General features: G+C 40.4%; 1 protein-coding gene across 7 annotated transcripts in view; it reads right to left on the reverse strand.

Annotated features, from left to right (window-relative positions):
- LOC126297807 (protein O-linked-mannose beta-1,2-N-acetylglucosaminyltransferase 1-like) overlaps positions 1-25,157 on the reverse strand; it is a 1,990,313-nt gene that overhangs the window by 21,439 nt on the left and 1,943,717 nt on the right. For 4 of the 7 annotated variants that reach the window (XM_049989012.1, XM_049989013.1, XM_049989014.1 and 1 more), the window contains 2 exons: positions 22,413-22,606; positions 12,326-12,434 (listed from right to left, as the gene is read on the reverse strand). In XM_049989012.1, the coding sequence (XP_049844969.1) occupies positions 12,326-12,434; positions 22,413-22,606 (303 nt within the window). The remainder of the gene's footprint in view (positions 1-12,325; positions 12,435-22,412; positions 22,607-25,157) is intronic. The other 3 variants (XM_049989016.1, XM_049989017.1, XM_049989018.1) reach the window with 1 other exon arrangement.

The following is a 25,157-nucleotide window of genomic DNA, read 5'->3' on the forward strand; positions in this document are numbered from 1 at the left end:
CTCACCAGTAACTGTGGTGTCAAAGAAGAATGGCCCAGTCAAGCCCCGGTAAGACAACCCACACCAGACATTTACTCCTGGCAAATTCACATCTTTGTCTACATGGACGTTCGGATTTTTGGCGGCCCAGTAGATGCCATTGTGGTGATTTACTGTACCATTGAGTTTCAACTATGCCTCATCAGACCACACAATCATCTCTGCAAACTCTTCATTGTTGCGCACCATGTTAGTAAACCACTCGCAGTACCCCATTCTACTATATGAGTTGTCCTCGTTCATTGCATGTAGCAATCGTGGGATGTAGAACTTCCACTTTTCTTTCTTCAAAATTCGCCGAACACTTGAGCGACTCACTCCAGCTTCATGGGTACACTGTGTCACAGACTTCTGTGGTAAGCAAGTGAATTGTTGTAACATACGATGGGAGTTAGCTGGACTTGTTACTGTTACAGGTCGTCCAGATCGTTGTTTGTGTAAATCTATAACACAGCCTTCGGATTCAAATTTGTCTTGAATGCGACGAATCATTAAACCTGTCTGTAGCTCTGTTTGATAATCTTTTCACCACTGCCGTTGAACCTCATTAATGTTTTCATACTTAAAATACCACTTCAAAACTGACTTCCTTTCATTGAATGTAAGCCTTGCGCCAGCCATGTTTACTCGAGTAACTAGGTACAACTAAGAACAAAACACTGACTGCCAGTGACAGTCATCTGACAAAATAAAACAATGCAATACAATGCTTGTGTGGCGATTGGCGGAACTACAAACTATTACACTACCAAAGATGAAACAACTCCATCAATTAGTTTGCCAGTTATGGACTTTTAAACAGTGGATACATTTTTTTTTTTACCCCTCTGTAGTCTTTTGGGTGGATTAAGAGTAAATAGTGGCCAGAGTGTAGGAGACCGATACATACCAAATGCTTTTTAATGACATAGATAACTTTTGATTCCACTGTATAGTGCATAATTCCACTCTTCCTTCTGAATGAAGATGTGTTACTTTATTGGTGACAAGTGTACACAGTAATCACTACTTTAATGAATTCTTCTTTATTTACCACAATTTACTTCCCAACAAAACAACACAACACAGGCACACTTTCACAGCTAGACAGTAGTACAAATAAAATACAAAAAATAATCAAATAAAAGATATAACAAACAATATAATGTTCAACTTCTTATTCATTGACTATTACTCTCGTGACTTTAACCCCGCCCCCTTTTTTTTTTGGAGAGCTATACTTGAAAGACCGAGACATGTCACTCTGGAAACCTGGAGTGCCCTGGACCCTGGGATAGATGCATCCAAGCAAGGAAGGGGTCCTATGATGTCAACATGAATGTGGGCAAAACGACCTGTAAGGGTGGGGAATGTGTCAACAGGAGAGATCATGAGGTGACCAATTTTGTTTTTACTCACATGGTATGCAATTACATGCCCAGCACCGGCAATCTTTTCGCATTCCTGGCCACACCACTTGGGAGGCCACAAACTTAGTAGAAGCACTGATGCCAGGATGTGACAAGGCGTGCAAAACATCAAAGATGGTGTGCCACCAATGTAATAGAATAAACTGGCACAAAACATTCTGAGAAGTGTCACACCATATGAGGGATTGGGAACCCTGTACTGGCACACATTCAAGTTTCAGTCTAGTGGATGCACGATTGAGCTGACACTTTTGTAAAAATGCATCAGAATCTTGGTCCTTTGTGATAGCTGTCCAAGTGATACAAGTCAAAGATGCACAATTGTGTGATAAGCGATCTGCGACAATGTTGTCAGACCGAGAGATGCTGTTGACATCAGTAGAGTACTGGGCAATAAATTCCACATAATGGAATGTACATTGGGATTTCAATTCAGACACCCAGAAAATTAATATTTTTTTGTGCTATGACGATACACCTTTTGAAAAGAAAGCCAGTGGCAGCTACATTCCTGATACTAATAGCTGGAGTACTGGCCCCACAGCCGACTGGCTGGCGTCAACAAAAAGAGTCATCTGTGGACCAGAAATGGGGTGGACCAATAAGACAGACTTCGCTAAACACAATTTCCAGTCTTGAAAGCCTCTTCAGCTGGACCCATCAAGGGGACTTTTCTTTTACCAGAAGCGTGTTTGCCTTTTAGCAGATTATTGATAGGTCCTATAATTTCTGCAAGCTTCACTAGGTGTCACCGGTAATAACTGAACTTACCTACAAACCTTCATAACTGAATGTGATGGGAAGGGGCATCTACAAAATATCTGAGACTCTCTGAGGAGTAGGAGAAATGCTGTCTCTTGATACAAGGTAACCCAGGAATTGTACATTTTCCTTACCAAATACACAACTGTCCTTGTTAAGTTTGATGCTTTATGCATCAAGATGAGAGAAAACCATGTTCAAATGGGAACTACGGTCACTCACCTTATCAGAAAAATGCGTAAATGCTTTATTAAGCAATAAATATGGCTTAAACCATATGGAATCTTGTCCATAAAATGGTGTCACATCTGAGCAGTGTTATGAAGACAAAGTCATGATGATGTGTTGCAATAGCCCGATAGGCATTGCAACTGTGGTTTTGTGCTTCTCTTCCTCTGCCATCAGAATCTGTGCAGAAGCCTTAGAGCAATCTATGACACTGAATGCAGAGGTACCTTCTAAACTACTTACCAAATCCAACACGTTCAGTATTGGGTACTAGTCTGGCATAGTGTGGGAGTTCAGTCCCTATAATCACTGCACATATGCCAAGACGTACCTGTTTTGGGAACCATTTGTAAGGGGGCAGCCCATACACTGTTAGAGCAAGACACTGTTTTGTCCATTAGAATTGCTTTGAAAGCAGCTTTAGCTGCCATTAACTTCTCCAGAGGTAGTTCTGTGGGCGGAAAGCAACAGGCTGTCCCAGCATTGTGTTAATGTGGTGGATGTTCCCACTGGCTCAGTACTCAAATCAGAACTGTAATTGCAGGGAATTTTTGAAGCAACTGTTGCGCAATGACATTGGCCCAATAAACAGCATCAATGGGTACTGTCATTAAACCTCGTAATTCCACCTGAGCCTCATACAGAGCCTTCCCTGTGTCAGTGATCCATTGCTTAAGGAGTTCCAGACCTGCCAAAGCAGGAATTGAGCATAGTAGCTGGGAGGGGGATACATCTACATCTACATGACTACTCTGCAATTCACATTTAAGTGCTTGGCAGAGGGTTCATCGAACCACAATCATACTATCTCTCTACTATTCCACTCCCGAACAGCGAGCGGGAAAAACGAACACCTAAACCTTTCTGTTCAAGCTCTGATTTCTCTTATTTTATTTTGATGATCATTCCTACCTATGTAGGTTGGGCTCAACAAAATATTTTCGCATTCGGAAGAGAAAGTTGGTGACTGAAATTTCGTAAAAAGGTCTCGCCGCGACGAAAAACGTCTATGCTGTAATGACTTCCATCCCAACTCGTGTTTCATATCTGCCACACTCTCTCCCCTATAACGCGATAATACAAAACGAGCTGCCCTTTTTTGCACCCTTTCGATGTCCTCCATCAATCCCACCTGGTAAGGATCCCACACCGCGCAGCAATATTCTAACAGAGGACGCACGAGTGTAGTGTAAGCTGTCTCTTTAGTGGACTTGTTGCATCTTCTAAGTGTCCTGCCAATGAAACGCAACCTTTGGCTCGCCTTCCCGACAATATTATCTATGTGGTCCTTCCAACTGAAGTTGTTCGTAATTTTAACACCCAGGTACTTAGTTGAATTGACAGCCTTGAGAATTGTACTATTTATCGAGTAATCGAATTCCAACGGATTTCTTTTGGAACTCATGTGGATCATCTCACACTTTTCGTTATTTAGTGTCAACTGCCACCTGACACACCATACAGCAATCTTTTCTAAATCGCTTTGCAGCTGATACTGGTCTTCGGATGACATTACTAGACGGTAAATTACAGCACCATCTGCAAACAGTCTAGGAGAACTGCTCAGATTGTCACCCAGGTCATTTATATAGATCAGGAACAGTAGAGGTCCCAGGACGCTTCCCTGGGGAACACCTGATATCACTTCAGTTTTACTTGATGATTTGCCGTCTATTACTACGAACTGCGACCTTCCTGACAGGAAATCACGAATCCAGTCGCACAACTGAGACGATACCCCATAGCTCCGCAGCTTGATTAGAAGTCGCTTGTGAGGAACGGTGTCAAAAGCTTTCCGGAAATCTAGAAATACGGAATCAACTTGAGATCCCCTGTCGATAGCGGCCATTACTTCGTGCGAATAAAGAGCTAGCTGCGTTGCACAAGAGCGATGTTTTCTGAAGCCATGCTGATTATGTGTCAATAGATCGTTCCCTTCGAGGTGATTCATAATGTTTGAATACAGTATATGCTCCAAAACCCTACTGCAAACTGACGTCAATGATATTGGTCTGTAGTTAAATGGATTACTCCTACTACCCTTCTTGAACACTGGTGCGACCTGCGCAATTTTCCAATCTGTAGGTACAGATCTATCACTGAGCGAGCGGTTGTATATGAGTGCTAAGTAGGGAGCTATAGTATCAGCGTAATCTGAAAGGAACCTAATCGGTATACAATCTGGACCTGAAGACTTGCCCGTATCAAGCGATTTGAGTTGCTTCGCAACCCCTAAGGTATCTACTTCTAAGCACCAGCACCAAAATTACTGCCCACAGTCTTTTGCAACAAGATTCTGGGAACACAAGGAAACGCTGCAAAACAGTTTCTCTGAACACTGCAAAAGAATGAGGAGCCAGAATATCCACTTGCTCAATAATGATGAAGTATATCTGCGAAAAGACAAAGGTGAATTGGTCTGCATCTGAAGTAATGTGCAGTTGAAAAATGGCATCTTCTGCTTGTGCTAACCATAATTGTGGCCTTGCAGGCCAAAAAGGCAGTAGCCTTACATTACTGCATCTCAAGGTGTTGCCAGAAGAGGCAGTATGTAAGTCAGGAACAGTAGGAGACTGAGGAAGAACCAGTTGTCAGCAATCCTTGATCTTCTGTCTTGATGGTGGTGGGGGGCATCGTCATAATGTCGGGGTGTAATTATTGCTCAGAATAAAAAAGAAATTCCACAAAATGTCATGTCAGGGTCACCATTATAGCTGACAAGTGTATACAGTTTGCACTTTAATGAATCCTTCTTCATTTACCACAATTTACTTCTCAACAAAAGAGCACCATACAGGCACATTTTCCCAGCTACACAGTAGTACAAAGAAGATACAAAAGCTGTAACAAAGAATATAATGTTCGACTTCTTGACTATTGAACTTGCCATAATTTGATCAGTCTGTCAGTTGAGTGGTTATACTGCTACTGTCTATCTATTTGTTGCATTAACCTTTTATGAAATCAAAATAAACCGTTCAGCTGCCATTCTAGTGTTGGAAGAGTTAGGGTATTCTGTGCTTAATTGTGAGGAGCTCATAAGGCTCTTTAGGAGAGCTGTAGGTATATTATGCTATGTTCAACAGGCACAGGTGTTGACATGGATATTATGATATAAGAAAGGGGAGACACACATCTGTATGGCATACATATTAGAGCTGCAGTAGAAGCAAAAGATAGTCCATCTCAGATGCACAGTGAAGCCATTCTAGAAAATATCCTCATGAGTAAGGTCTCTCATTCAGGGTGATACATATAAGTTCACATGGGTTATAAAAAAGAAAGGAAGAAATGGAGTTTTAAATGTCTAAAAGAAAGGTGTAACACATTTAGCTGCATATCTCCTAGGTGATTTTGAAACTGTAGTAATTAAGTCGCTATTACTGGAACTACACTTTTCAGCTTAATGGCTGAAAGGTCAGTGAGCCTACAAGTGTATTCCACCTTCCTCATCAGTTCTGTAACTGCATGTAATGTAATAATATGACAGGCACAGGGGTTAAATTGAGAAGTATTTACTGCTGTTGATAGCAATGTATTTATATAACAAATTTGGCATCACTTACAACAGTGAGAAACAGCTCTTGGGAATGGAAGGAAGCTGAAAGATAGGAGTACTACTTTAGATTTCCCAATTCAAAATGAGTGGTCACCAGGGCCAGGGCTGGTTCAAGAACATTTTTCCACACAAGAAACTTGTTATTTGCCTCAGCCCCTCTACCTCTTTTCCCTTGCACATTATCATCTGTGTTAGTTTTTGTTTATCGTGATACACACTGTATTCTGATCCTATACTTGAGAATCCTTCTCACCTCAGTGCCCCACATGACCACTACTAATTGTGATACATCCTGTATAGAAATCTTGTAGTTGTAGTGCCCCAAGCAGTGGCTTGTTTCACTTGGGCCTTAATCTGGCCCTGGTGGCTGCTGAAAAACTTTGATGTATTTGTTTTGAACACACAGACACACACACACACACACACACACACACACACACACACACACACACACACACACACAGGGTGAGTCACCTAAAACTTGAAGGAAATAGTGTGGAAATGGGAAGTGCTATTGATGTGCAGTTTTCACAGACTGGATTGGTGGTCAGGAGCTTGTATTGTTAGCCAATCAACAGATTATAATAATACTTAGAAAGTGTATTTTTGTGCAAACATACACTTGTTTAAATAGAGCAATGCCTATTGACATTAAAAAACTAACAGTAGGGTAAATTAGAATGTCAGTGATGTTTGTTGCAGAGTTCTAGTGGAATTCATTTACAAGATATTGTATTTTGAAAAGTTCCCACACTTACACTTGTACAATACCTGTGGTAGCACACGCTTATGATGAACACAAGCGCATATACTAGTTATGTGTATTCTGACCAGTAATAAGACAATTGACCACCACAGGTTGTGTTCAAAATGACCACTGGCAGTGGCAATACATGCTTCCAGTCTGGTATGGAACAATTGCTGTACATGTGCTAGCATTACAGCAGAGATGTCTGAGCAGGCTGCAGTAATATGTTGTTACGAACCATTAAGTGTAGTTGGTATGCCCTTGCAGACAGTGTTTTCAGTATTCCCCACAGAGAAAAGCCTGCAGGTATAAAATCTGGGCAATGGGCCAGCCACGGTACAGGTCCCCTGCATTCAGTCCAATGATTTGGAAAAAGTTTTTGAAGATGTGCTGTAGTATTTTGTGCACTATGGGCTGGACAGCCATCATGTTGGTACCACAAGTTCGTCCTGGTCTGCAGAGGAACATCATCTAGCATCTGTAGAAGATGGTCTGTTAGGAGGATGTGATACTTGTGTGCATTCAGTGTTCCATCAATGTAAAATGGGCCTATGAACTTATGGCTCACTATCCCACACAAAACGTTTATACTCCATGGAAACTGATATTCCACCTGATGAAGCCAACAGGGATTGTCAACAGGCCAATAGTGCATGTTTTGGCAGTTTATCTGGCCATGACTGGTAAACATGGCTTCATCACTAAACAAGATACATGATAAATCTAAGACATGTGATAGGGATGGAATCTGTATTGATGGAGCAAGCATAGGACACATGCCTGAGTCATGCCACTTCTTCATGCAATTGTGTGGAAGTTAACATGCTGAAAACTGCAGCAGCAGGAAGAACATAAATATCCTCCTCTTCAGTCATCATTTGTTTCCTTGGCAAATTCCCTCATCCTCTTGTGACCTACAGCTTGGACTGTCACACACTAACTGACTAGCAACTTGCAATGTAATCAAGAAACACACAAGCACACTGTAAGCAAACATAACATCACGACTAGTGACTAAGCAGGTTGAATGGCCCAAACAAGTGTCAGTAGGGGAACTTTTCAAAATAGAATATCTTGTAAATGAACTGCACTTGAATCCTGCAACAGGAACCACTGACATTCTGATTTACCCTGATTTTAGTTTGCTATTTGCAAAAGGCATTGTTCCCCTTAAAAAGTGTATGTTTGCACAAAAATATACTTTCTAATTATTATTACAATCTGTGTATTGGCTAACAACATGAGCCCCTGACTACCAAGCCTTTCTGCAAAACCACACATCAATAGCTCTCTCCATTTCCACAATATTTGCAGTGCAAGTTTTAGGTGATTCAGCCTACACATTGACAGAAAAAAAAAAAAATTTGTACATCTGGAATGATTATGTTGACTTTGACCTGATGATGGCATATGGCACCTAAGGGATAATAGATGTACTGATAATGGCTTCAGCATTGTCTACTAACAGATAGCATAGTGGTATAGCTAGCAGAGTGCCATCTGTGTCTACCCTTTCATAATGAAGCTAGAAGGCTCAGTGTGGTGTGAACATGTGAAGCACGCAGGCAGCCATGCAACAGAGACACACTCAAGCTTCCTAGAGCCAACCATGCAAGTTCGAAAGGGGTCAAACTATGGTCTTCCGAGTTGTAGGATGCTCCTTTTGGAGACTTGCACACAAGTTGGACATGCTGTATCAGTTGTGCAATGATACTGGTATCAATGGCCACATTAATATTCCCACACCTTTACACGAGGTTCTGGATGTCCATACAGCGCAGATTCCTGCCAGGATCGTCATATTGTAAGGGCAGTAGTGCCAGATTGTACAGCTACCATAGAACAGATAAGAGGGCTTGGGAACCCAGACATGTCAACACGAACTGTCGTGAACTGGTTATTAGCATCGGGACTAAGGGCGCACACACCTCTATCCCACTCACACCAAAGCATTGACAGGCATGGCTTGACTTGTGCCATCAGAGGATCACTTGGAAGATAGAATGGCATGCCATGATTTTCAGCAATGAAAGCAGATTCTACCTTCATGCAAGTGATGGTCATTTGCATGTACAGCATGGACCTGGTGAGCGCTGTCTCATAGACTGCATTCATTCAAGACACACTGGTTCCACACCAGGTCTGGGGTGTGATAAGCTACAACTCACATTCACCTTTGGTGTTTCTGGAGGCGACATTGACCAATGCTTGGCATGTGTATAATGCTGTTAGACCCATTTTTTGCCATTCTTGCAACAGGAAGGTGCTGTGTTGTTCCAACAGGATAATGATTGCCCAAACACTGACTGTGAAACTCGACATGCTCTGCAAGATGTGCAGCAAAATCCCTGACCAGCACAGTCTCCAGACTTGTCTTGAATTGAGCATATGTGGGATATGATGGAACAAGAAGTGACTTGTACAACTTGTCAATCAGCAACTCTTGTAGTACTATGTGAACAGGTCAAGCAGGATTCCAGGATAGTATTTGCCATCTGTATGATCAACTGGATGCCAAAGTTGGCACCTGCAGTGTTGCCTATGGAGGCTACACCACATAATAATATGAGTGTTCCAGCATGGGTCAATGCCCAGTACCTCAGAAGTGTGTGTGCCGTTGATCTGTAAATGTAATCATTTCATATATTACACCACAGGCACTGTTGCAACAATTAATCCCGAGTGAATTGAAAACTTTTAAAATGGTGTACTAATTTTATTTTTCCATTGATGTACACACACACACACACACACACACACACACACACACAATGCCATTAAGCTGGCAGAGATTTAAACCATTCTAGGAGTGAAAAATTGTCTGAAATTGCCCGTAAGCATAAATGATCACTCAGGGCTATAACAAGAAAGGTGTGAATGGAAAATGACTACTTCAGTAGGTTCTATTATATCTTTTGACAAGTCCAATCTGTTTGAGAAAAAGTGAATTATTCAACACAAAGCTGAAGCCTTAGATTTGTAGACTTCCACCAAGAGTGAAGAAAAATTTAATTTATGCACTGTTTTCAAATGAAAATTGCATTTTCTCTGCAGAGCTGATGGCATTCCTCTTACAGCAGATAGTAATGTGTTAGCTACATCTGGCATATATCACAAGCTGCACTGAGGGAAACTGAACTTTCATGCCAGGGAAGAATATCCCCATGATTCACGCAAGAACTGATACAGAACAATCAAAAATCCTTTCTTTTTAGTTATTACCCACTGTTGCCCAATTACTTATTCAAACTTGGACTTAATGTCACTGTGGCTGTCACCAATCAGTTTAAGAACCCCAGTGGCTTCAAAACTTATACAGATCATTTTTATATGTCTCTTTGCCCTCCCCCCTTTACAATTACTTTTCCAGGTGACTATTTCCATCCCAACCCAATCTTAGGATCTACACTTTTCTCAGCCCCCACAGTTTTTTTCCAAATAGTAAGTAATATTGAGTAGCAAATTTGGCAAGGTTGTGAGCATTACCTAAAGTCAAACCAATTAGTTTCTCTACAAAGTACATGTACTGTAATAACATTCTACCAAGAAATGTGGTATTACCTTCTTAAAAATATGTTGTAGTACGACCTGTATTGTCACTGAGTAGATATATTGCACTCCCAACCTGAGCAACCAAACAAGTGCTCTTGCAGTTAGTTTCCAAGCTAAAACTTAGCAGTGCTGATACACCATCAGATACAGCAGATTTGACAAATATTTAGTAGTCATTCAAATTAAGTGCACAGTTTTAATTGCCTGTATCTCTATATTGGTTCACTAATCTGGTTTAATTTCTTCACACACAACTGGGAATTCCATAGGTATTGGTGGAGCAAGTGGCTTGTTTTGATGCCAAATTTATTTAATTATGGCTGTTCGAACCTATAGTGTAATCCTCAGAAAGCACAATTTAGTCATTTTTAAGTTGTGTATATATCCTAATTGGTTCATTAAACTGGATTCATATTTTTTATGCTTACAAGGGGACTGCATGGCAGACAGATTTTTGTTATTTTTTGTATTCATGGTACGTGAATTTCAGATCTCAAATATTGGTCTCACAAAGCTGATAGATGCAGCTCTAAAAAATTCTCAAGAAAATAAACTCTGAAGGTTAGAAGTTCTTTTTAACACCTCAAGAAAAGTTCAATTTTTCAACAGGCAGTGTGGCTCTGTGGTAGAGTTCTTGTCTGCCAAGTGGGCACCCTGGGTTCAGTTTCTGATTGATGCAAATTTTTACACAAAGGTGCATATTCTGCAAGCATTTCCATGAGGTGTACAATGCATAAAGTTGGGAAAAAACAATCAGTAGGGCTTGTGACTGGTAATTTCTCATTCAAGTCTTATTTTGAACTATTCTTTTTCTTTTTTTTTCAATTTAAATATAAAATTCAGCAAATGTATACTGTTTGACACATATCTAATTCTCAGTTTTATGAAAAATGGACATTTTCTCATTTCAAATTTCATATCACATACAAAAATCTAGTTTTCACAGCAAATATAAATTCCTAATTATCAATTTTTTATGAAAGATTATAAATAAAGTTCATTTCAGTTAAAGATAAACATTACAAATTAATTTTTTTTTTCATCTTCACATATTTTAGTCTTCACAGATATGTGTGTCGAACATGACCATTTGTTTAAAAATTTACCACAGTCAGGACTCAAAACTGGACTGCCAACACAGCAAACAAGTACTTTATCACAGTTTGATGCCGCCTATCAAAAAATCAATCTGTCTTTGAGTATCAAAGCTGCTCAGAAAAACGTCAAACCCTATTTTCTTGACAATTTTTGAGAGTTGCATTGAAATGCTTTGTATGGTTGATATTTGAGTTCTAAACTTCACTTACATAAATATAAAAAATTGCAGAAGTGTGACTGTTGTGTGATCAACTTTTTGGTTACAGGAGCTCTCTTATATAGATGGAGAAAGTGATGTGGGATCATGATGAATATATTTGTAGTTATGTTCCTCTGAATACAGTATGGTATTTACAGGTAGGAGTATCTGGAGATATATTACTGTGCATTTTATATATTTAGTTCAAGAATAAGTTTTGGTTGACAGTTATGTTTGTTTTTACATAACAACAATTTAGGTGTTCATTATTAGCTGTATTCTTCACTGGAGTGCATTGTATAAACAAGTTATGCTTGCAGTTGAATTTGATTTTAACTGTTGGTGCTACTCTGTTTTGCACATGCAGTTATACTGTCCCACTTGGGAAAATTAAGCTAACTACAAGTAGGCCTACTCTCCACAGGAGAAATAAAAAAATGCCCCCCTACTGTGTGAAGGAGGTGCACTAAGTTCTTAATGCAATGTGCAGAAAATCATGCATATTCAAAGCAATACTGTGGAGTAATCTAGACAAGCAACCTGCTATAAACCACACATCTGGGCTGAAAATCAGAGAAGAATTAAAAGCAGAAAAATGACAATTTATTAGTACAGCTTTCTTTTGATTATGAGTACATGATCTGTGGAAGTAATGTGAGACTAATGAACATCAACAACAAAATGAAGAACTTGCCAAATAACATGCATGTTATGTCAGCGTCAAGACAAACCTTTTTTTCTGGGACAAAACTCTCTTCACATGGTGACTTGCTGTGATCTAAAATATTAGCACGCTTTATCATTCCAATGATCACTTCTTCATAATTATCTTTCTTGATACTAAAACAGAACAAAACAAAAACAAAATGTATAGTTTCCAATTTTGCACACGTAAAATGAATCTAGGATTACAATTTCATTAAATTAAGTGTTTTAATTTTGCCACTTTTTTAAAGAATTTTAATGCATGAATTATAGACTCTTAGAGGTCTTCAGTCTTATGACATATATCTTAATTTACAGTACAATGCATGAAAAGATGCTCAAAATATATGGTCCACTCACATTAATGTGACCACCACCACTGTTCAGTGTTAGCATGCAATAACCACACTCAGACTGCAGGTGGCTGCACTAACAGTGGAGAGTATATAAAAGTTGTCAGGGTGGATGCAGAAAACAGTCTAGTCCTCGTCATAATGCAGAAATAGAGTGATTTATCTGCCATCCAAAAGGACACGAGCATTGACTTTTGGGCCAAGGGTGGAAGCATTTCTAAAATAACCAAGTCTGTACACTGTTTGCAGGTTGCGGTGGGTAAAGTATACCTTGCGTGACAGAATAGCACTATCCAAACCGGGGCTGAGGCAACTGTGGTGGAGCACGGGCCATAGGTGATGAAGGTGAATGAGACATGATGTGACTGCATGAACAGATGTGCAACTGTTGAGCAGCTGACTGCCAAAATGAACCAGAAGGCTACCAACCGTGTATCATCAACAACCATTCAGTGAATGTTGCTGACTGATCCTCATCGGCATCAAAAGCTTGACTATGCACACCAATACCAAAACTGGATGTCCAGTGAGTGGCAACAGGTGGTCTTTTCAGATGAATCATATTTTGTGCTCCATCAGACAGATGGCCATTGGTGTGAACAGTGTGAAATGTCTGAAAGCAGACACCCTGCAACACTCATCAGAAAGTTCCAGGCTGGAGGACGGGGGCTTATAGTCTGGGGAATGTTTTTGTGGCATTTCCATGGTGATATCATCATTCTGGATGGCACAATGGCTCAACACATGCATGTATCTAATGTTGGGGACCATACAGTTTGTTTATCCTTGGCATGGGGGCATCTACCAGCAGGACAGTACAAGTTGTCACACAGCTCGCAGTGTATGTGTTTGGTTTGAAGAGCACCAGGATGAGTTCACCATACTCCCCTGGACACCCAACTCCCCAGATTTAAACCCACTCAGTCAGGCTGTTTGTGCCTTGGATCCTCAACCAAGAAACCTTGCACAGCTGGCTGTGGCATTGAAGTTGGCATGGCTCCACATTCATGTCAGTACCTTCCAGAACCTCATTGATCCTCTTCCTGCATGTTTCACAACAGTCAGCACTGCACACGGTGGTTATTCAGGCTTTTGACAGGTGGCCACATTAATGTATAAAAACACTTATTTCATTCTTTACACTTAACATCACTTAAAAGTGACTGTGGAGGAAGAGTTTAAATTATGCACAATTGTGCTACAATCTGAAGGATTCCTGTTCAGTGGCATTCTCTTTAAAGTTATTGACAATACACAATGCATCAACAAATATTTATCACTACACAAGAATTAACTTGAGGAAGGAAGCACATATTTTGGTGCCAGTATATGAAAAATAACACCTTCAATTTTTTTCAGGCTATATCTGAAACAATTCTCACCTTCCATATGCCACTGTTTTACCTGACCTACAAGCATATCTTTATTGTAGGCATCTTTTAGTGATGATACAGGCCCAAATTACAGTGCATCCAACACAGACTAAATGGATGGTCACTTTATGATCCCACATACTATGTCGTCAGTAGGTACAGTCCGTACTGTAAATAGTTGAGAGCTTTCTTTTAACTTTTGACTTAAGCAGCAGGGTATATAAAGGGTGAGAACAGTATCAGATATTGAGTGATCATTGTGAAGGATACAGAGATGCTGGACATTTATGTGAGTCAGTGTTATCAGCACTTGACAGGATTCAAAATGGGTGTCATTGTGGATCCCCATTTGGCTGACAGGATGAATTGTGCAGTATACAGATTTGTGGGGCATTCAGACATGACAGTGGCCCAATACTCACCTGCATGCGAATGGGATGGCAGGCATACATGTCATCGAAGTTCCAGTCAACCACTTATGGTCAGCACAAGGGATGATCACCATTTTGTGCACCAGGCACACTGTCACCACTTCACATTTTTGCCTGCCATCGAAGAACAAGTAGTAAACTCCCTGCAACAATCTGTGTCATCCAACACCATTGGCTGAACACTAACAGCAGCTAGATGAGGGAATTGTGTCCAATGGATAGGTTTCTTTTAACACCACAACATGAACGGCTGCATTTGGGGTGATGCTGGGACCAGGAGGCATGGACTGCTGATGAATGGCTTTGCACCACATTCAGCAATGAATCACCATTCTGCATTACCCCAGATGACTGTCATCAGTAAATATGATGGCGACCTGGGAAGATGGTTCAAAGTTTTGGAGAGACACAGAAATGTTGCTCCTGGTGTCATGGTGTGGGGAGCCACTGGGTATGACTTTGGGATGTGGCTGGTCATGACGAAGGGAACTCTGACAACACAAAAATACACTCCTGGAAATGGAAAAAAGAACACATTGACACCGGTGTGTCAGACCCACCATACTTGCTCCGGACACTGCGAGAGGGCTGTACAAGCAATGATCACACGCACGGCACAGCGGACACACCAGGAACCGCGGTGTTGGCCGTCGAATGGCGCTAGCTGCGCAGCATTTGTGCACAGCCGCCGTCAGTGTCAGCCAGTTTGCCGTGGCATACGGAGCTCCATCGCAGTCTTTAACACTGGTAGCATGCCGCGACAGCGTGGACGTGAACCGTATGTGCAGTTGACGGACTTTGAGCGAGGGCGTATAGTGGGCATGCGGGAGGCCGGGTGGACGTACCGCCGTATTGCTCAACACGTGGGGCGTGAGGTCTCCACAGTACATTGATGTTGTTGCCAGTGGTCGGCGGAAGGTGCACGTGCCCATTGACCTGGGACCGGACCTCAGCAATGCACGGATGCACGCTAAGACCGTAGGATCCTACGCAGTGCCGTAGGGGACCGCACCGCCACTTCCCAGCAAATTAGGGACACTGTTGCTCCTGGGGTATCGGCGAGGACCATTCGCAACCGTCTCCATGAAGCTGGGCTACGGTCCAGCACACCGTTAGACCATCTTCCGCTCACGCCCCAACATCGTGCAGCCCGCCTCCAGTGGTGTCGCGACAGGCGTGAATGGAGGGACGAATGGAGACGTGTCATCTTCAGCGATGAGAGTCGCTTCTGCCTTGGTGCCAATGATGGTCGTATGCTTGTTTGGCGCCGTGCAGGTGAGCGCCACAATCAGGACTGCATACGACCGAGGCACACAGGGCCAACACCCGGCATCATGGTGTGGGGAGCGATCTCCTACACTGGCCGTACACCTCTGGTGATCGTCGAGGGGACACTGAATAGTGCACAGTACATCCAAACCGTCATCGAACCCATCGTTCTACCATTCCTAGACCGGCAAGGGAACTTGCTGTTCCAACAGGACAATGCACGTCCGCATGTATCCCGTGCCACCCAACATGCTCTAGAAGGTGTAAGTCAACTACCCTGGCCAGCAAGATCTCCGGATCTGTCCCCCATTGAGCATGTTTGGGACTGGATGAAGCGTCGTCTCACGCGGTCTGCACGTCCAGCACAAACGCTGGTCCAACTGAGGCGCCAGGTGGAAATGGCATGGCAAGCCGTTCCGCAGGACTACATCCAGCATCTCTACGATCGTCTCCATGGGAGAATAGCAGCCTGCATTGCTGCGAAAGGTGGATATACACTGTACTAGTGCCGACATTGTGCATGCTCTGTTGCCTGTGTCTATGTGCCTGTGGTTCTGTCAGTGTGATCATGTGATGTATCTGACCCCAGGAATGTGTCAATAAAGTTTCCCCTTCCTGGGACAATGAATTTACGGTGTTCTTATTTCAATTTCCAGGAGTGTATGTCAAGGGCATTCTGCATACTCGTGTGTTAAATGCTACGTAACAGTAATATGTTGCCATTTTGCAATAGAATAATGGTCAACTACACATGGCAAGTGTCCCTACAAACTGTATGTGTGATGTTGATACACTACTGTGGCCTGCAAGATCCCCAGATCTGTTCCTGATTGAACAGGTGTGGGACCAGCTTGAATATTAGCTACATTGCAGTGCCTTTAACCAGAACATCATGGGCCAGTTACAACAGTTGTGGACCAGTTTGTCTCAGGAGAGGATACTATGGCCTTATGACACCTTTGCCAAACAAATCAGTACATGCATCTAGGCCAGAGGTGGTGCAATGTGATACTGATAAGTGAGTTCTTCTTTGTAAATATGACGCAATTTGGTAATTACTGAAATAAAATCACATAACTTCTCAACCCATTAAGTTTCCATTCATTTCTCCTCTCCTTCTAGCTGCCTCACTTTTTTTCAGGTAGTGTACGTACATACATACATTCATACATGTGTACAAATGCCTACTCCTGTGTGGCTTCACTGTGCTTACACTGCATCTCAACTGCGGTGGAATAGAGAAGGTGAGAAAGGAGTTGGGGTGAGTGGGAGGGAGAGATGGAAAAAGGCTGTTATTGGCTGGGAGGGAGAGGAGACTGGCACATGAAACAGGAGTGTGGCACAGTTGAGTTTGTTCTGATTACAGGTAGAGGGATTTGTACTGAGCACAGGATGACAAGGAGAAGTGGACTGCGAGGGCAAGAGTGAACAGAGGGGGGTAGACTATGGAGAGAAGTGTGTGGGTGCAGGATGAATGAAGCTTGGGTTGTGGAGTGGGAGTGGAGCTGGATTTTCAGGCCGGGGCTAGTGAATACTGAAGCCAGGAGGGTTACAATATTGAAGAATGTGTTGCAAAGAGAATTCATATGCAATGTGTCCCATCATTGTGTTGTCAACTCTGCTCTAGGCCACAGTTTGGCAGTGGTCATTCTTGTGGAGCAATGCAGTTAATGTCAAATAATTATTTACTCTACACAAGTGTGCTGTAAGAATATTGTTTAAAACTGTCAACCAAATATGTATCAGAACCCTCTTTTGAGACCTAAGGAGTCTTACACAAATGTGACAGTAAATTTACTATCCAATGGTATTTTTGTTTAACAACAACAGTAAATTTTAGGATGCAATGTGAAAGTCACAGCCACAATACTAAAAGGAAAAATAATTTCCATGTAGGTTATTCTTCCCCCTCTAAGGTTGACAATGGTGTTTTACATTCTGGTGCAAAAGTCTGTAACAAGCTGCCAGTAGATTTCAAGTGGGGAACTAAAAATCCCCAGGTATTAAGGAGAAAAGTGAAAGGGTACCTTATCAGCCACTCCAGTAATTTTTCGCATATTTGGTCTTAGGGATGTAAGTTCTAATCAACTTTAAAGTTTGTATTAAACATATTTCCGTTTGGCCAGTATACAGGATGTTTCAGACCTCCTGAATAAGCACTTTTTTCTGGATATGATGCGTCCAATCTTTTATGGGTAAAATGCATTACAGGCAAACTGATAAGAGTGAAGAGAATTTTATACTTAACATTGCCCAAAAGTTTGTGGAAAATAGAGAAAATGAAGTCAACTTTAGAATTTAAAATGGAAACATGACAAAAATTTTAGTGCCCTTGAAAAGAGCTCTCAAAACTGAACTTCTTTTTTTGACTAAAAAGATTTTTTGGTATTCTGAACTGTTCTGGGGATATCTTCAAAAAGAAAAACTTCCTGGCTGTATTCCATGCCACTCAATCAATTGATGATACACAATGTAGCTTTCATTTCCTCACTACTAATGCCATTACTCACATTTAACAAGAGGTTTCTTTCCTGGTACATTGCCAGAGGTCACTGGCATAGGTTTCTGTGATATTTTCAGATTTATTATGTTATTTGTTCAGTAATGGTATATTTTAATGATGAAGAATTTGGCTTGCTTATGGAAATCTGAGAATGTCACCAGAATTACCTATTAACAGGGATTGAAGAGACTTCAAGATTGCCCATGGCAGTCACTACATCTTTTTCAGCAGTTGGAGGCATGGATTAATGACAGAGGTCAGATGTGACTGGCATTAAGTGAAGATTATTTCCAGAGAAGAATTACCTTCTGCATCTGGTTTGTAAATCAAAATTTTGACTTCATGACTGTTATACTGTGTACTGTTCAACAAACAAACAAACACCATCTGAACAGATTTTGAAGGCCCAATGGTACAGACTGGCTGCCATGTCATCCTCAGACCTTAGGCTCACCGGATGTGGACACTGAGGGGCATGTGGTTGGCACACTGCTCTCCTGTCAGTTGTCAGTTTTCATGATCAGTGCTGCTACTTCTGAATCACATAGCTCCTCAATTGGCCTCACAACACATGAGTGCACCTCACTTGCCAACAGCATTCAGCAGACCTGGACAGTGATCTATCCAAGTGCTAACCAAACCAGGCTGTGCTTAACTTTGGTGGTCTGACAGAAACTGGTGTTGTTACTGTGGTAAGCCTGTTGACACTGTGTACTGATGAAATCTTACGAAATGTATTCACAAATTGTGAATACCATATTACATCAGCTGTATGGTTTACTATAGTCTGTCGGTAAACTGAAGAGCGAGCGAGCGAATCACCACTCTGCCTACCCTGCTACGTCACGGGGCGTTTCTACAGGCTGTTCCACAACGTAGTACAGTCGCTGCCGTGGTGCGCGCTTTAAATCTGTGAGGATGCCATGTAGAGATATGTTTTGTCTGCGTTTATTTTTAGACAAATGCGTTAAGATTATAAGGAAAACAAAAGACGATAGTTTCTTTGAAACAAAACAATATAGAGTAAATAATATTAACATAAGAACGGAAGTCAGGATTCTACTAAAAACATAGAACCGAATGCCTATTCATATGAATGTACATTCCTCTATTTGTAAGACGAACCAGATATAGTGCAATCAGTCTGTAGAATTTAAGGCTTGTTCTTACTTTGTGTTGCTACTAAAAGGTAAACATTTTTTGAAGGGCTGCATTAAAACTTAACAATTCCTGCAACACGAAGAGTGTTTAAAAAGTAACCAGAAATTTGTAATTACGTGTGTTGTATTAGTTCGATCCGCACTGATATTTTTGTCATTGTCTTCGTAAACATGTCTGAAAAGTATTTCCAGGTAAATCCCATTTCATGCAATGTCTTGTGTAAAACATCTTTCTGCAACGAAAATGTATTTTTTGTTTCACGCCAGTGAGTAATTTCCGTAATGTGGACATTATTTTTTGGTTTATGTAAAAGTCCTCCATCGTTTGTCGAATGACCGATTTTGTGAAACTGTCTATAACGATGGGTTTCCTCCCTAAATTATTAGTTTTTCTTCGTGGTGATTCCAGTAGACCATGCGCCTTGTTTTCGCGTTCCTTCCTTATGCGTCTTATTTTGGCGAGGCTGACCTTTGCATAAACTGCAGCCCTTTGATTGAGACTGGTAATATTAGCCAACAGTTCTTTTTGTGTAGCCTCCTTAACACAAGCTGTTATAACGTTAGAGACGATCGAACGCTCATTCTGCGCAAATATCTCCTTCGAATTCTGCACATTTCCTTGCAATACAGGGTGATTATCCATCACTTCCGGATACTGAAGTATATCAGTGAGTACACGTCAACTGACTGAGATTGGAAACTAAGATCCCACATACAGAAACGACGTATATCACTGCACGCCGAAATACACCGCTAGATAGGTAACGGGCAACTGATTTTGGGTTGCCCTGTAGGCCAGTGGCAACGTTCTGCCAGGAAAGGCCACTTCCCCCACCAAAAGTGCTGCTCGCTCTTGAGTTTACAGGCAGACTATATAGACACATGAAAAATTGTAACAGACACTGCACTAACTGACTTTTAAATATAATGGTGACATTAATATCCACAGTGTGCACTATTAAGCATAAGAGAATCTCCACTGGTTATGCCAACAAGACTACCACCACATCTGGAGCATAAACATCTGGTGTGGACTCGTCTATGATAAAGTTACTGGACTTTTTTTATTTTCGTGCTTACTGAAAGAGATCATATAACACATTCAGTTCTTCTTCTTTTTTGTTTCCCATTTTCTGGCACTCTTTAAACCTCTCTCCCATTGTCTTTTTCTTTCTGCTCTCGTAGTTACTCATTTCTTATGTCTTCTGCTTTGAAAGCCTTCTAAATTTAGTATTTTATTAAAAAAAAAAGATTTGTTCTTGTATGTCCAATTCTTTGGTGTTGTTTCATTCTGGTTCTTTTCTTATTTCTCTCATCTATGCTACTCAGGATTCCTTTTTGTCAGAAATATGGGAATATTTCTTTCATTAGCCTGTTCTCTTTCATTCCACAGAAGAGCATAATGAAGATTAGCTTCTGCTTTGTCATTACTCCTCATATTTTCTGCATATTTTCATAGATTTCCCCACTAATTCCAATCTTACAACTGTTTTTTTGTGCTCTTATTTTTTATGAACAATTAAATGGTGAGCAGTGAATTTCTCAAACATGCACTGACAGAGTTGTTAGAAGGTGTTCTACAGTAAGATGAATGTGCAGTACATTTTCCCTTGGTGACCAGGTGCACCTTAAACTTTTCCTGGTGAGCAGATGGTAGAGAGAGTCAGTGACATAGTCACTGATGTTGCTACCCCAGATTTGACTACCTTTGCTTATTACATTTCGGGATGCATTAAAGCATTGTGTATCAATATTATCCTACAGTGTGAGGTAATGTGGAAGACAGAATATGCCAAATATATCAGGAACCTCCAAAGATACTTCAAAGTACTCAAAATGAACAGATGTGTGGCATATCAAATGCATGTGGAGAAGCCTCAGCTGTTGTGAATTCCAGCCCCTTTTACAGAAAGAGTGTTTACTTATGTAGTAATCATGTTTCCAGTCATGGATTAATACAGTACACTTAATCATAATTCCAATGATAATAGCCATGGACCTAATGTACGGTTAATGACAGGTTGATAAATTTAATAGCCAAATTAATACATTAATATCAATTTTCCTCAACCTTCTGGACCCGCTGATGTGTTGCCTTGGTACAGCACCATTGAATGATGGAGGCAGATCATTTTTAATACCAGCCAATCAGTTAAATAAAGAAAGCAAGATGCCACAAATCAGTATGGTTCAGAATTTCTGCATTATAATTTGGGCTGCAGACTCATCAGTGCCTTAATGCCAGGCACCAACAGTCTAAAATGTATATTACACGATAAGATCTGATGGACTGTTGCCAAGAAAAATGCCTTTATGGTACAGGTCTCAAACATCCTTTATACACAGACAGCTTATGGTGTTATGTGTACTGATACATAAATGGTTTGTTTGAAGTATTAACTAAAGCCTATAGCTGAGTGGTGTAAGAGAAGGAGCAGTGGCTTCTTTTAAAGTAGTTGTTTTTTTCCTGATAATGTAATTCAGAAATCATTCCCATAATTGTCAATGTAATTACATTAACACTGCTCATAATCTCTTGGCAGTTCATTTTACAGAAGTTGCTTGCAGTGGCTCTTGCTACCTGTTCATGTAACTTGCCATGTTCTGTATCCATGACAGCTCTTTTCGTGATGGGATTTACCAAGACTGACTAACTGAATGAACAGACACTGTTAGGATATTTTTATTCACAAGAGCGGTTTTGAGATTCTAAATATCATTCTCAGATTTTTTGCTTCATACAACTGTGCATACTGAACAAAATTGCATCTCTGTGTCCTGACATAACACATGAGTGAATCAGTCATATACATAAAATAAACAGTGGTTGTGATTGTAAAAACATCATTCTCTGCCTCCTTACTGATAGAAGTAACGAAGTAACACACTAATAAATTTAACTATTTATATTAAAAAAAACACCCACCCACCCTCCCACACACACACACACACACACACACACACACACACACACACACACACTCTGGAGTAGTGCACAACAATTTTCAATGTAACAGCATTTACCTGTCTATATTTTTTAATTCAACGTATGGCTGTGTGTTGAATGAATGCTTTTTGAAGTACACATCTTGGAAATATGAATTCATGTTGAGCCCTGATGCTCCAAAATGGTATGTTCTGGAAACATCAGGTATGACACATTCTCTTCCTTTTCGTACTTCGGGAAGGCGCATCCACATGTCCCAGTCCCACATCTTCTAACAGAAAATGAAAAAATAATATTTTCTTGTTAACAGAAATATCAGTTGTTCATTAATTAATATTTGAAGTTTTAAAATCAAAACACAAATATATGGTTATTTTTATTATTTTGCTATTTTACAATGAGAAATAGGAATGAGATTACCACATTTATGACTACATGATGTGTTTAAACTTTTTGATATTCCTTTTTTAAGTCAATTTTACATGCATAACACAGAAAAATATGTTTCTATGATATTACTGTCTCGCCCTTTAACATTATCACCCAAGAAGTTCTTGCATTTTGATTTTTATGGATTTTTTATTGACATCTGTTCCTCATATTTAAAAAAATTTAAACTACTGTTTCAAACCCATCATTTGTGCAACAGTTACACTTATTTCTTTAAAACGTATCTGTGGCTAAATGGTGTAAAAGGAATTGCCAACTTAAATACGCATTTAGAAACAATTCGCATGTATATCTCTTGGAAAGATCACAAAGATAAAATTAGAGAGATGCGAGCCCACACAGAGGCTTACTGGCAGTCATTCTTCTCACATACTGCAAGGTGGCTTGCAGAATAGTTGTAGATGTAGATGCTGGGCACCATATATTTTATTCCTTTGATAGCCCTCACATTTTATAAAAGTTATCTAGGGCTGTGTGCTGCAGTAGGAATTCACAAGATGAAGCAGGTTCAGTTTGATTCTAGAAATATTTTCATTGGGAACCAGATATTGTATTCATTTGATTTATTTGTTCAGTTTGTGGCTACCCACACCTTAAAATTATAAGCAGACACCATTTTGGTCATCACATTGTAAAATATTAAATGGTTGTTGCAAGTTAAGTCTTACAGCTAACTAAGTTTCAAGCAGTGGAGTATTCTGTGAATGGTATTGGCTTTGTTCTTGTTTTTGTTATATAAAGATTCCTTTAAAGTGAATGCTGCAAACCTTGTACGGGAGAAACCACACAGACTTCTTATTTTCTGCATTCTTATCTACTGCTGCAGTAGATTGTCCTTAATGCTTGATAGAAGAACTGTTATCTTGACCTGTGGCATAAAGATAGCTTCCACTAGTTGTTTTTTTAAATGATTCTCACAGTTTTTAAGAAAGCTCTTCCCACAAAGAGAATATCAAGGCAGCAGACTTAGACGTAAAATCTCCCCCCCCCCCCCCCCCACCCAACTCCTCCTCCTGCTCCTCCTCTTTCTTCTCCATTCTCCAATGGACAGCATTGCTTTCTTGATCTGATGTGATGAAAACCTGTTTTCTTTTTACAGTATGTCTTTAAGAACCATCATCCTGTTGGAATGCAAATCCAGGAATGCATTGAATAATTGGTACTATTTAAAGCTCTCCATCTTCTATCATGTAGCAGACACCATTGAGTGTGTGGTGTAAATGAAGCATCCTAGTGAAGTGTTGTTGACAGCAATACATCCATCACAAGTTCTCAAGAAACCACGTCATTTCATTTTATTGACACCTTACATACTTTCTGAGCTGTTAATTCAATGGAAAGCAGTAACGTGTTCACAATGATTTATCCAGAGTCTGAATTATGGTGACAATGATGAAACAAAAATAAATACAAAAGTGGAGAAAACTTTTGTGGAGATATTTTAACTTTTGTGGAGATATTTGAGCTTTTGAGGTAGGCTTAAGAAGGTGGTGCTCTTGGACAAAGACTGTTATTTCTGAATCAAAAGTAATTGTCTATCAATTGAAGATTACCCTACACCTCAACTGGTGGTGTTTACATATGAAATCAAGGGTGTGGTATGTACAAATTGTTGACTGTTAGGAAATCTTCAGAAGAAGTTGGAATCACAGATGGTTCTAGTAACTTTAGAAAAAAAAAATTGCAGTGACCAAAGTGGGCTGATAAAGGCTCTAGGTGAGGGGAAGGGGGAAAAAATAGTCTACCGCCATTACTACGCACAATTTTTGAAACTTTGGAGTGAGAACCTTCATGAAAAGAAACCTCAATTGTGGCAAAACTACTTGAGGTCTCTTCATCATGATGAAGTGCCTGACACCCCAGCTTTATCAATTCATGAGTTTGGCGCAGAACATCAAATGAATGACCTTCCTCAACCATCCTACTTTGCAAACCTCACCCCATATGGCTTATCCTTATTCCCAAACTTAAAATCAGTGTTGAAAAGATGCCATTTGGAAATCAACAGTAACGATAATGAGAATTCATAAAGTATACTATTGGATTCTCTAAACGTTGCTTTCCATGACTGCATGGCGAAGTGGTGAAACTGCTGGGACAAATTTGTGAATATAACAAAGTACTTTTAAGGAGACAAGATCTAAGCATCTGTGAGTTGAATAAAATAATTGTTAAAAAAGGGTTTCAGTATTTTTAGAACAGACCTTGTACCTAAAGATTAGAACAGTGGGAATCACCTCCATTTATTTGGTATGATGATCAATAAGTACTCAGGAATATGGCATTTACCCTGAAAATGTCTCATGCCATCTGTGTAGTCCACATTGAAGTGAATCTCAATGAAAATTGTGAACTGTTGACATTCAGCATGC

Source organism: Schistocerca gregaria, chromosome X, assembly GCF_023897955.1.
Source record: "Schistocerca gregaria isolate iqSchGreg1 chromosome X, iqSchGreg1.2, whole genome shotgun sequence".
Taxonomy (NCBI): Eukaryota; Metazoa; Arthropoda; class Insecta; order Orthoptera; family Acrididae; genus Schistocerca; species Schistocerca gregaria.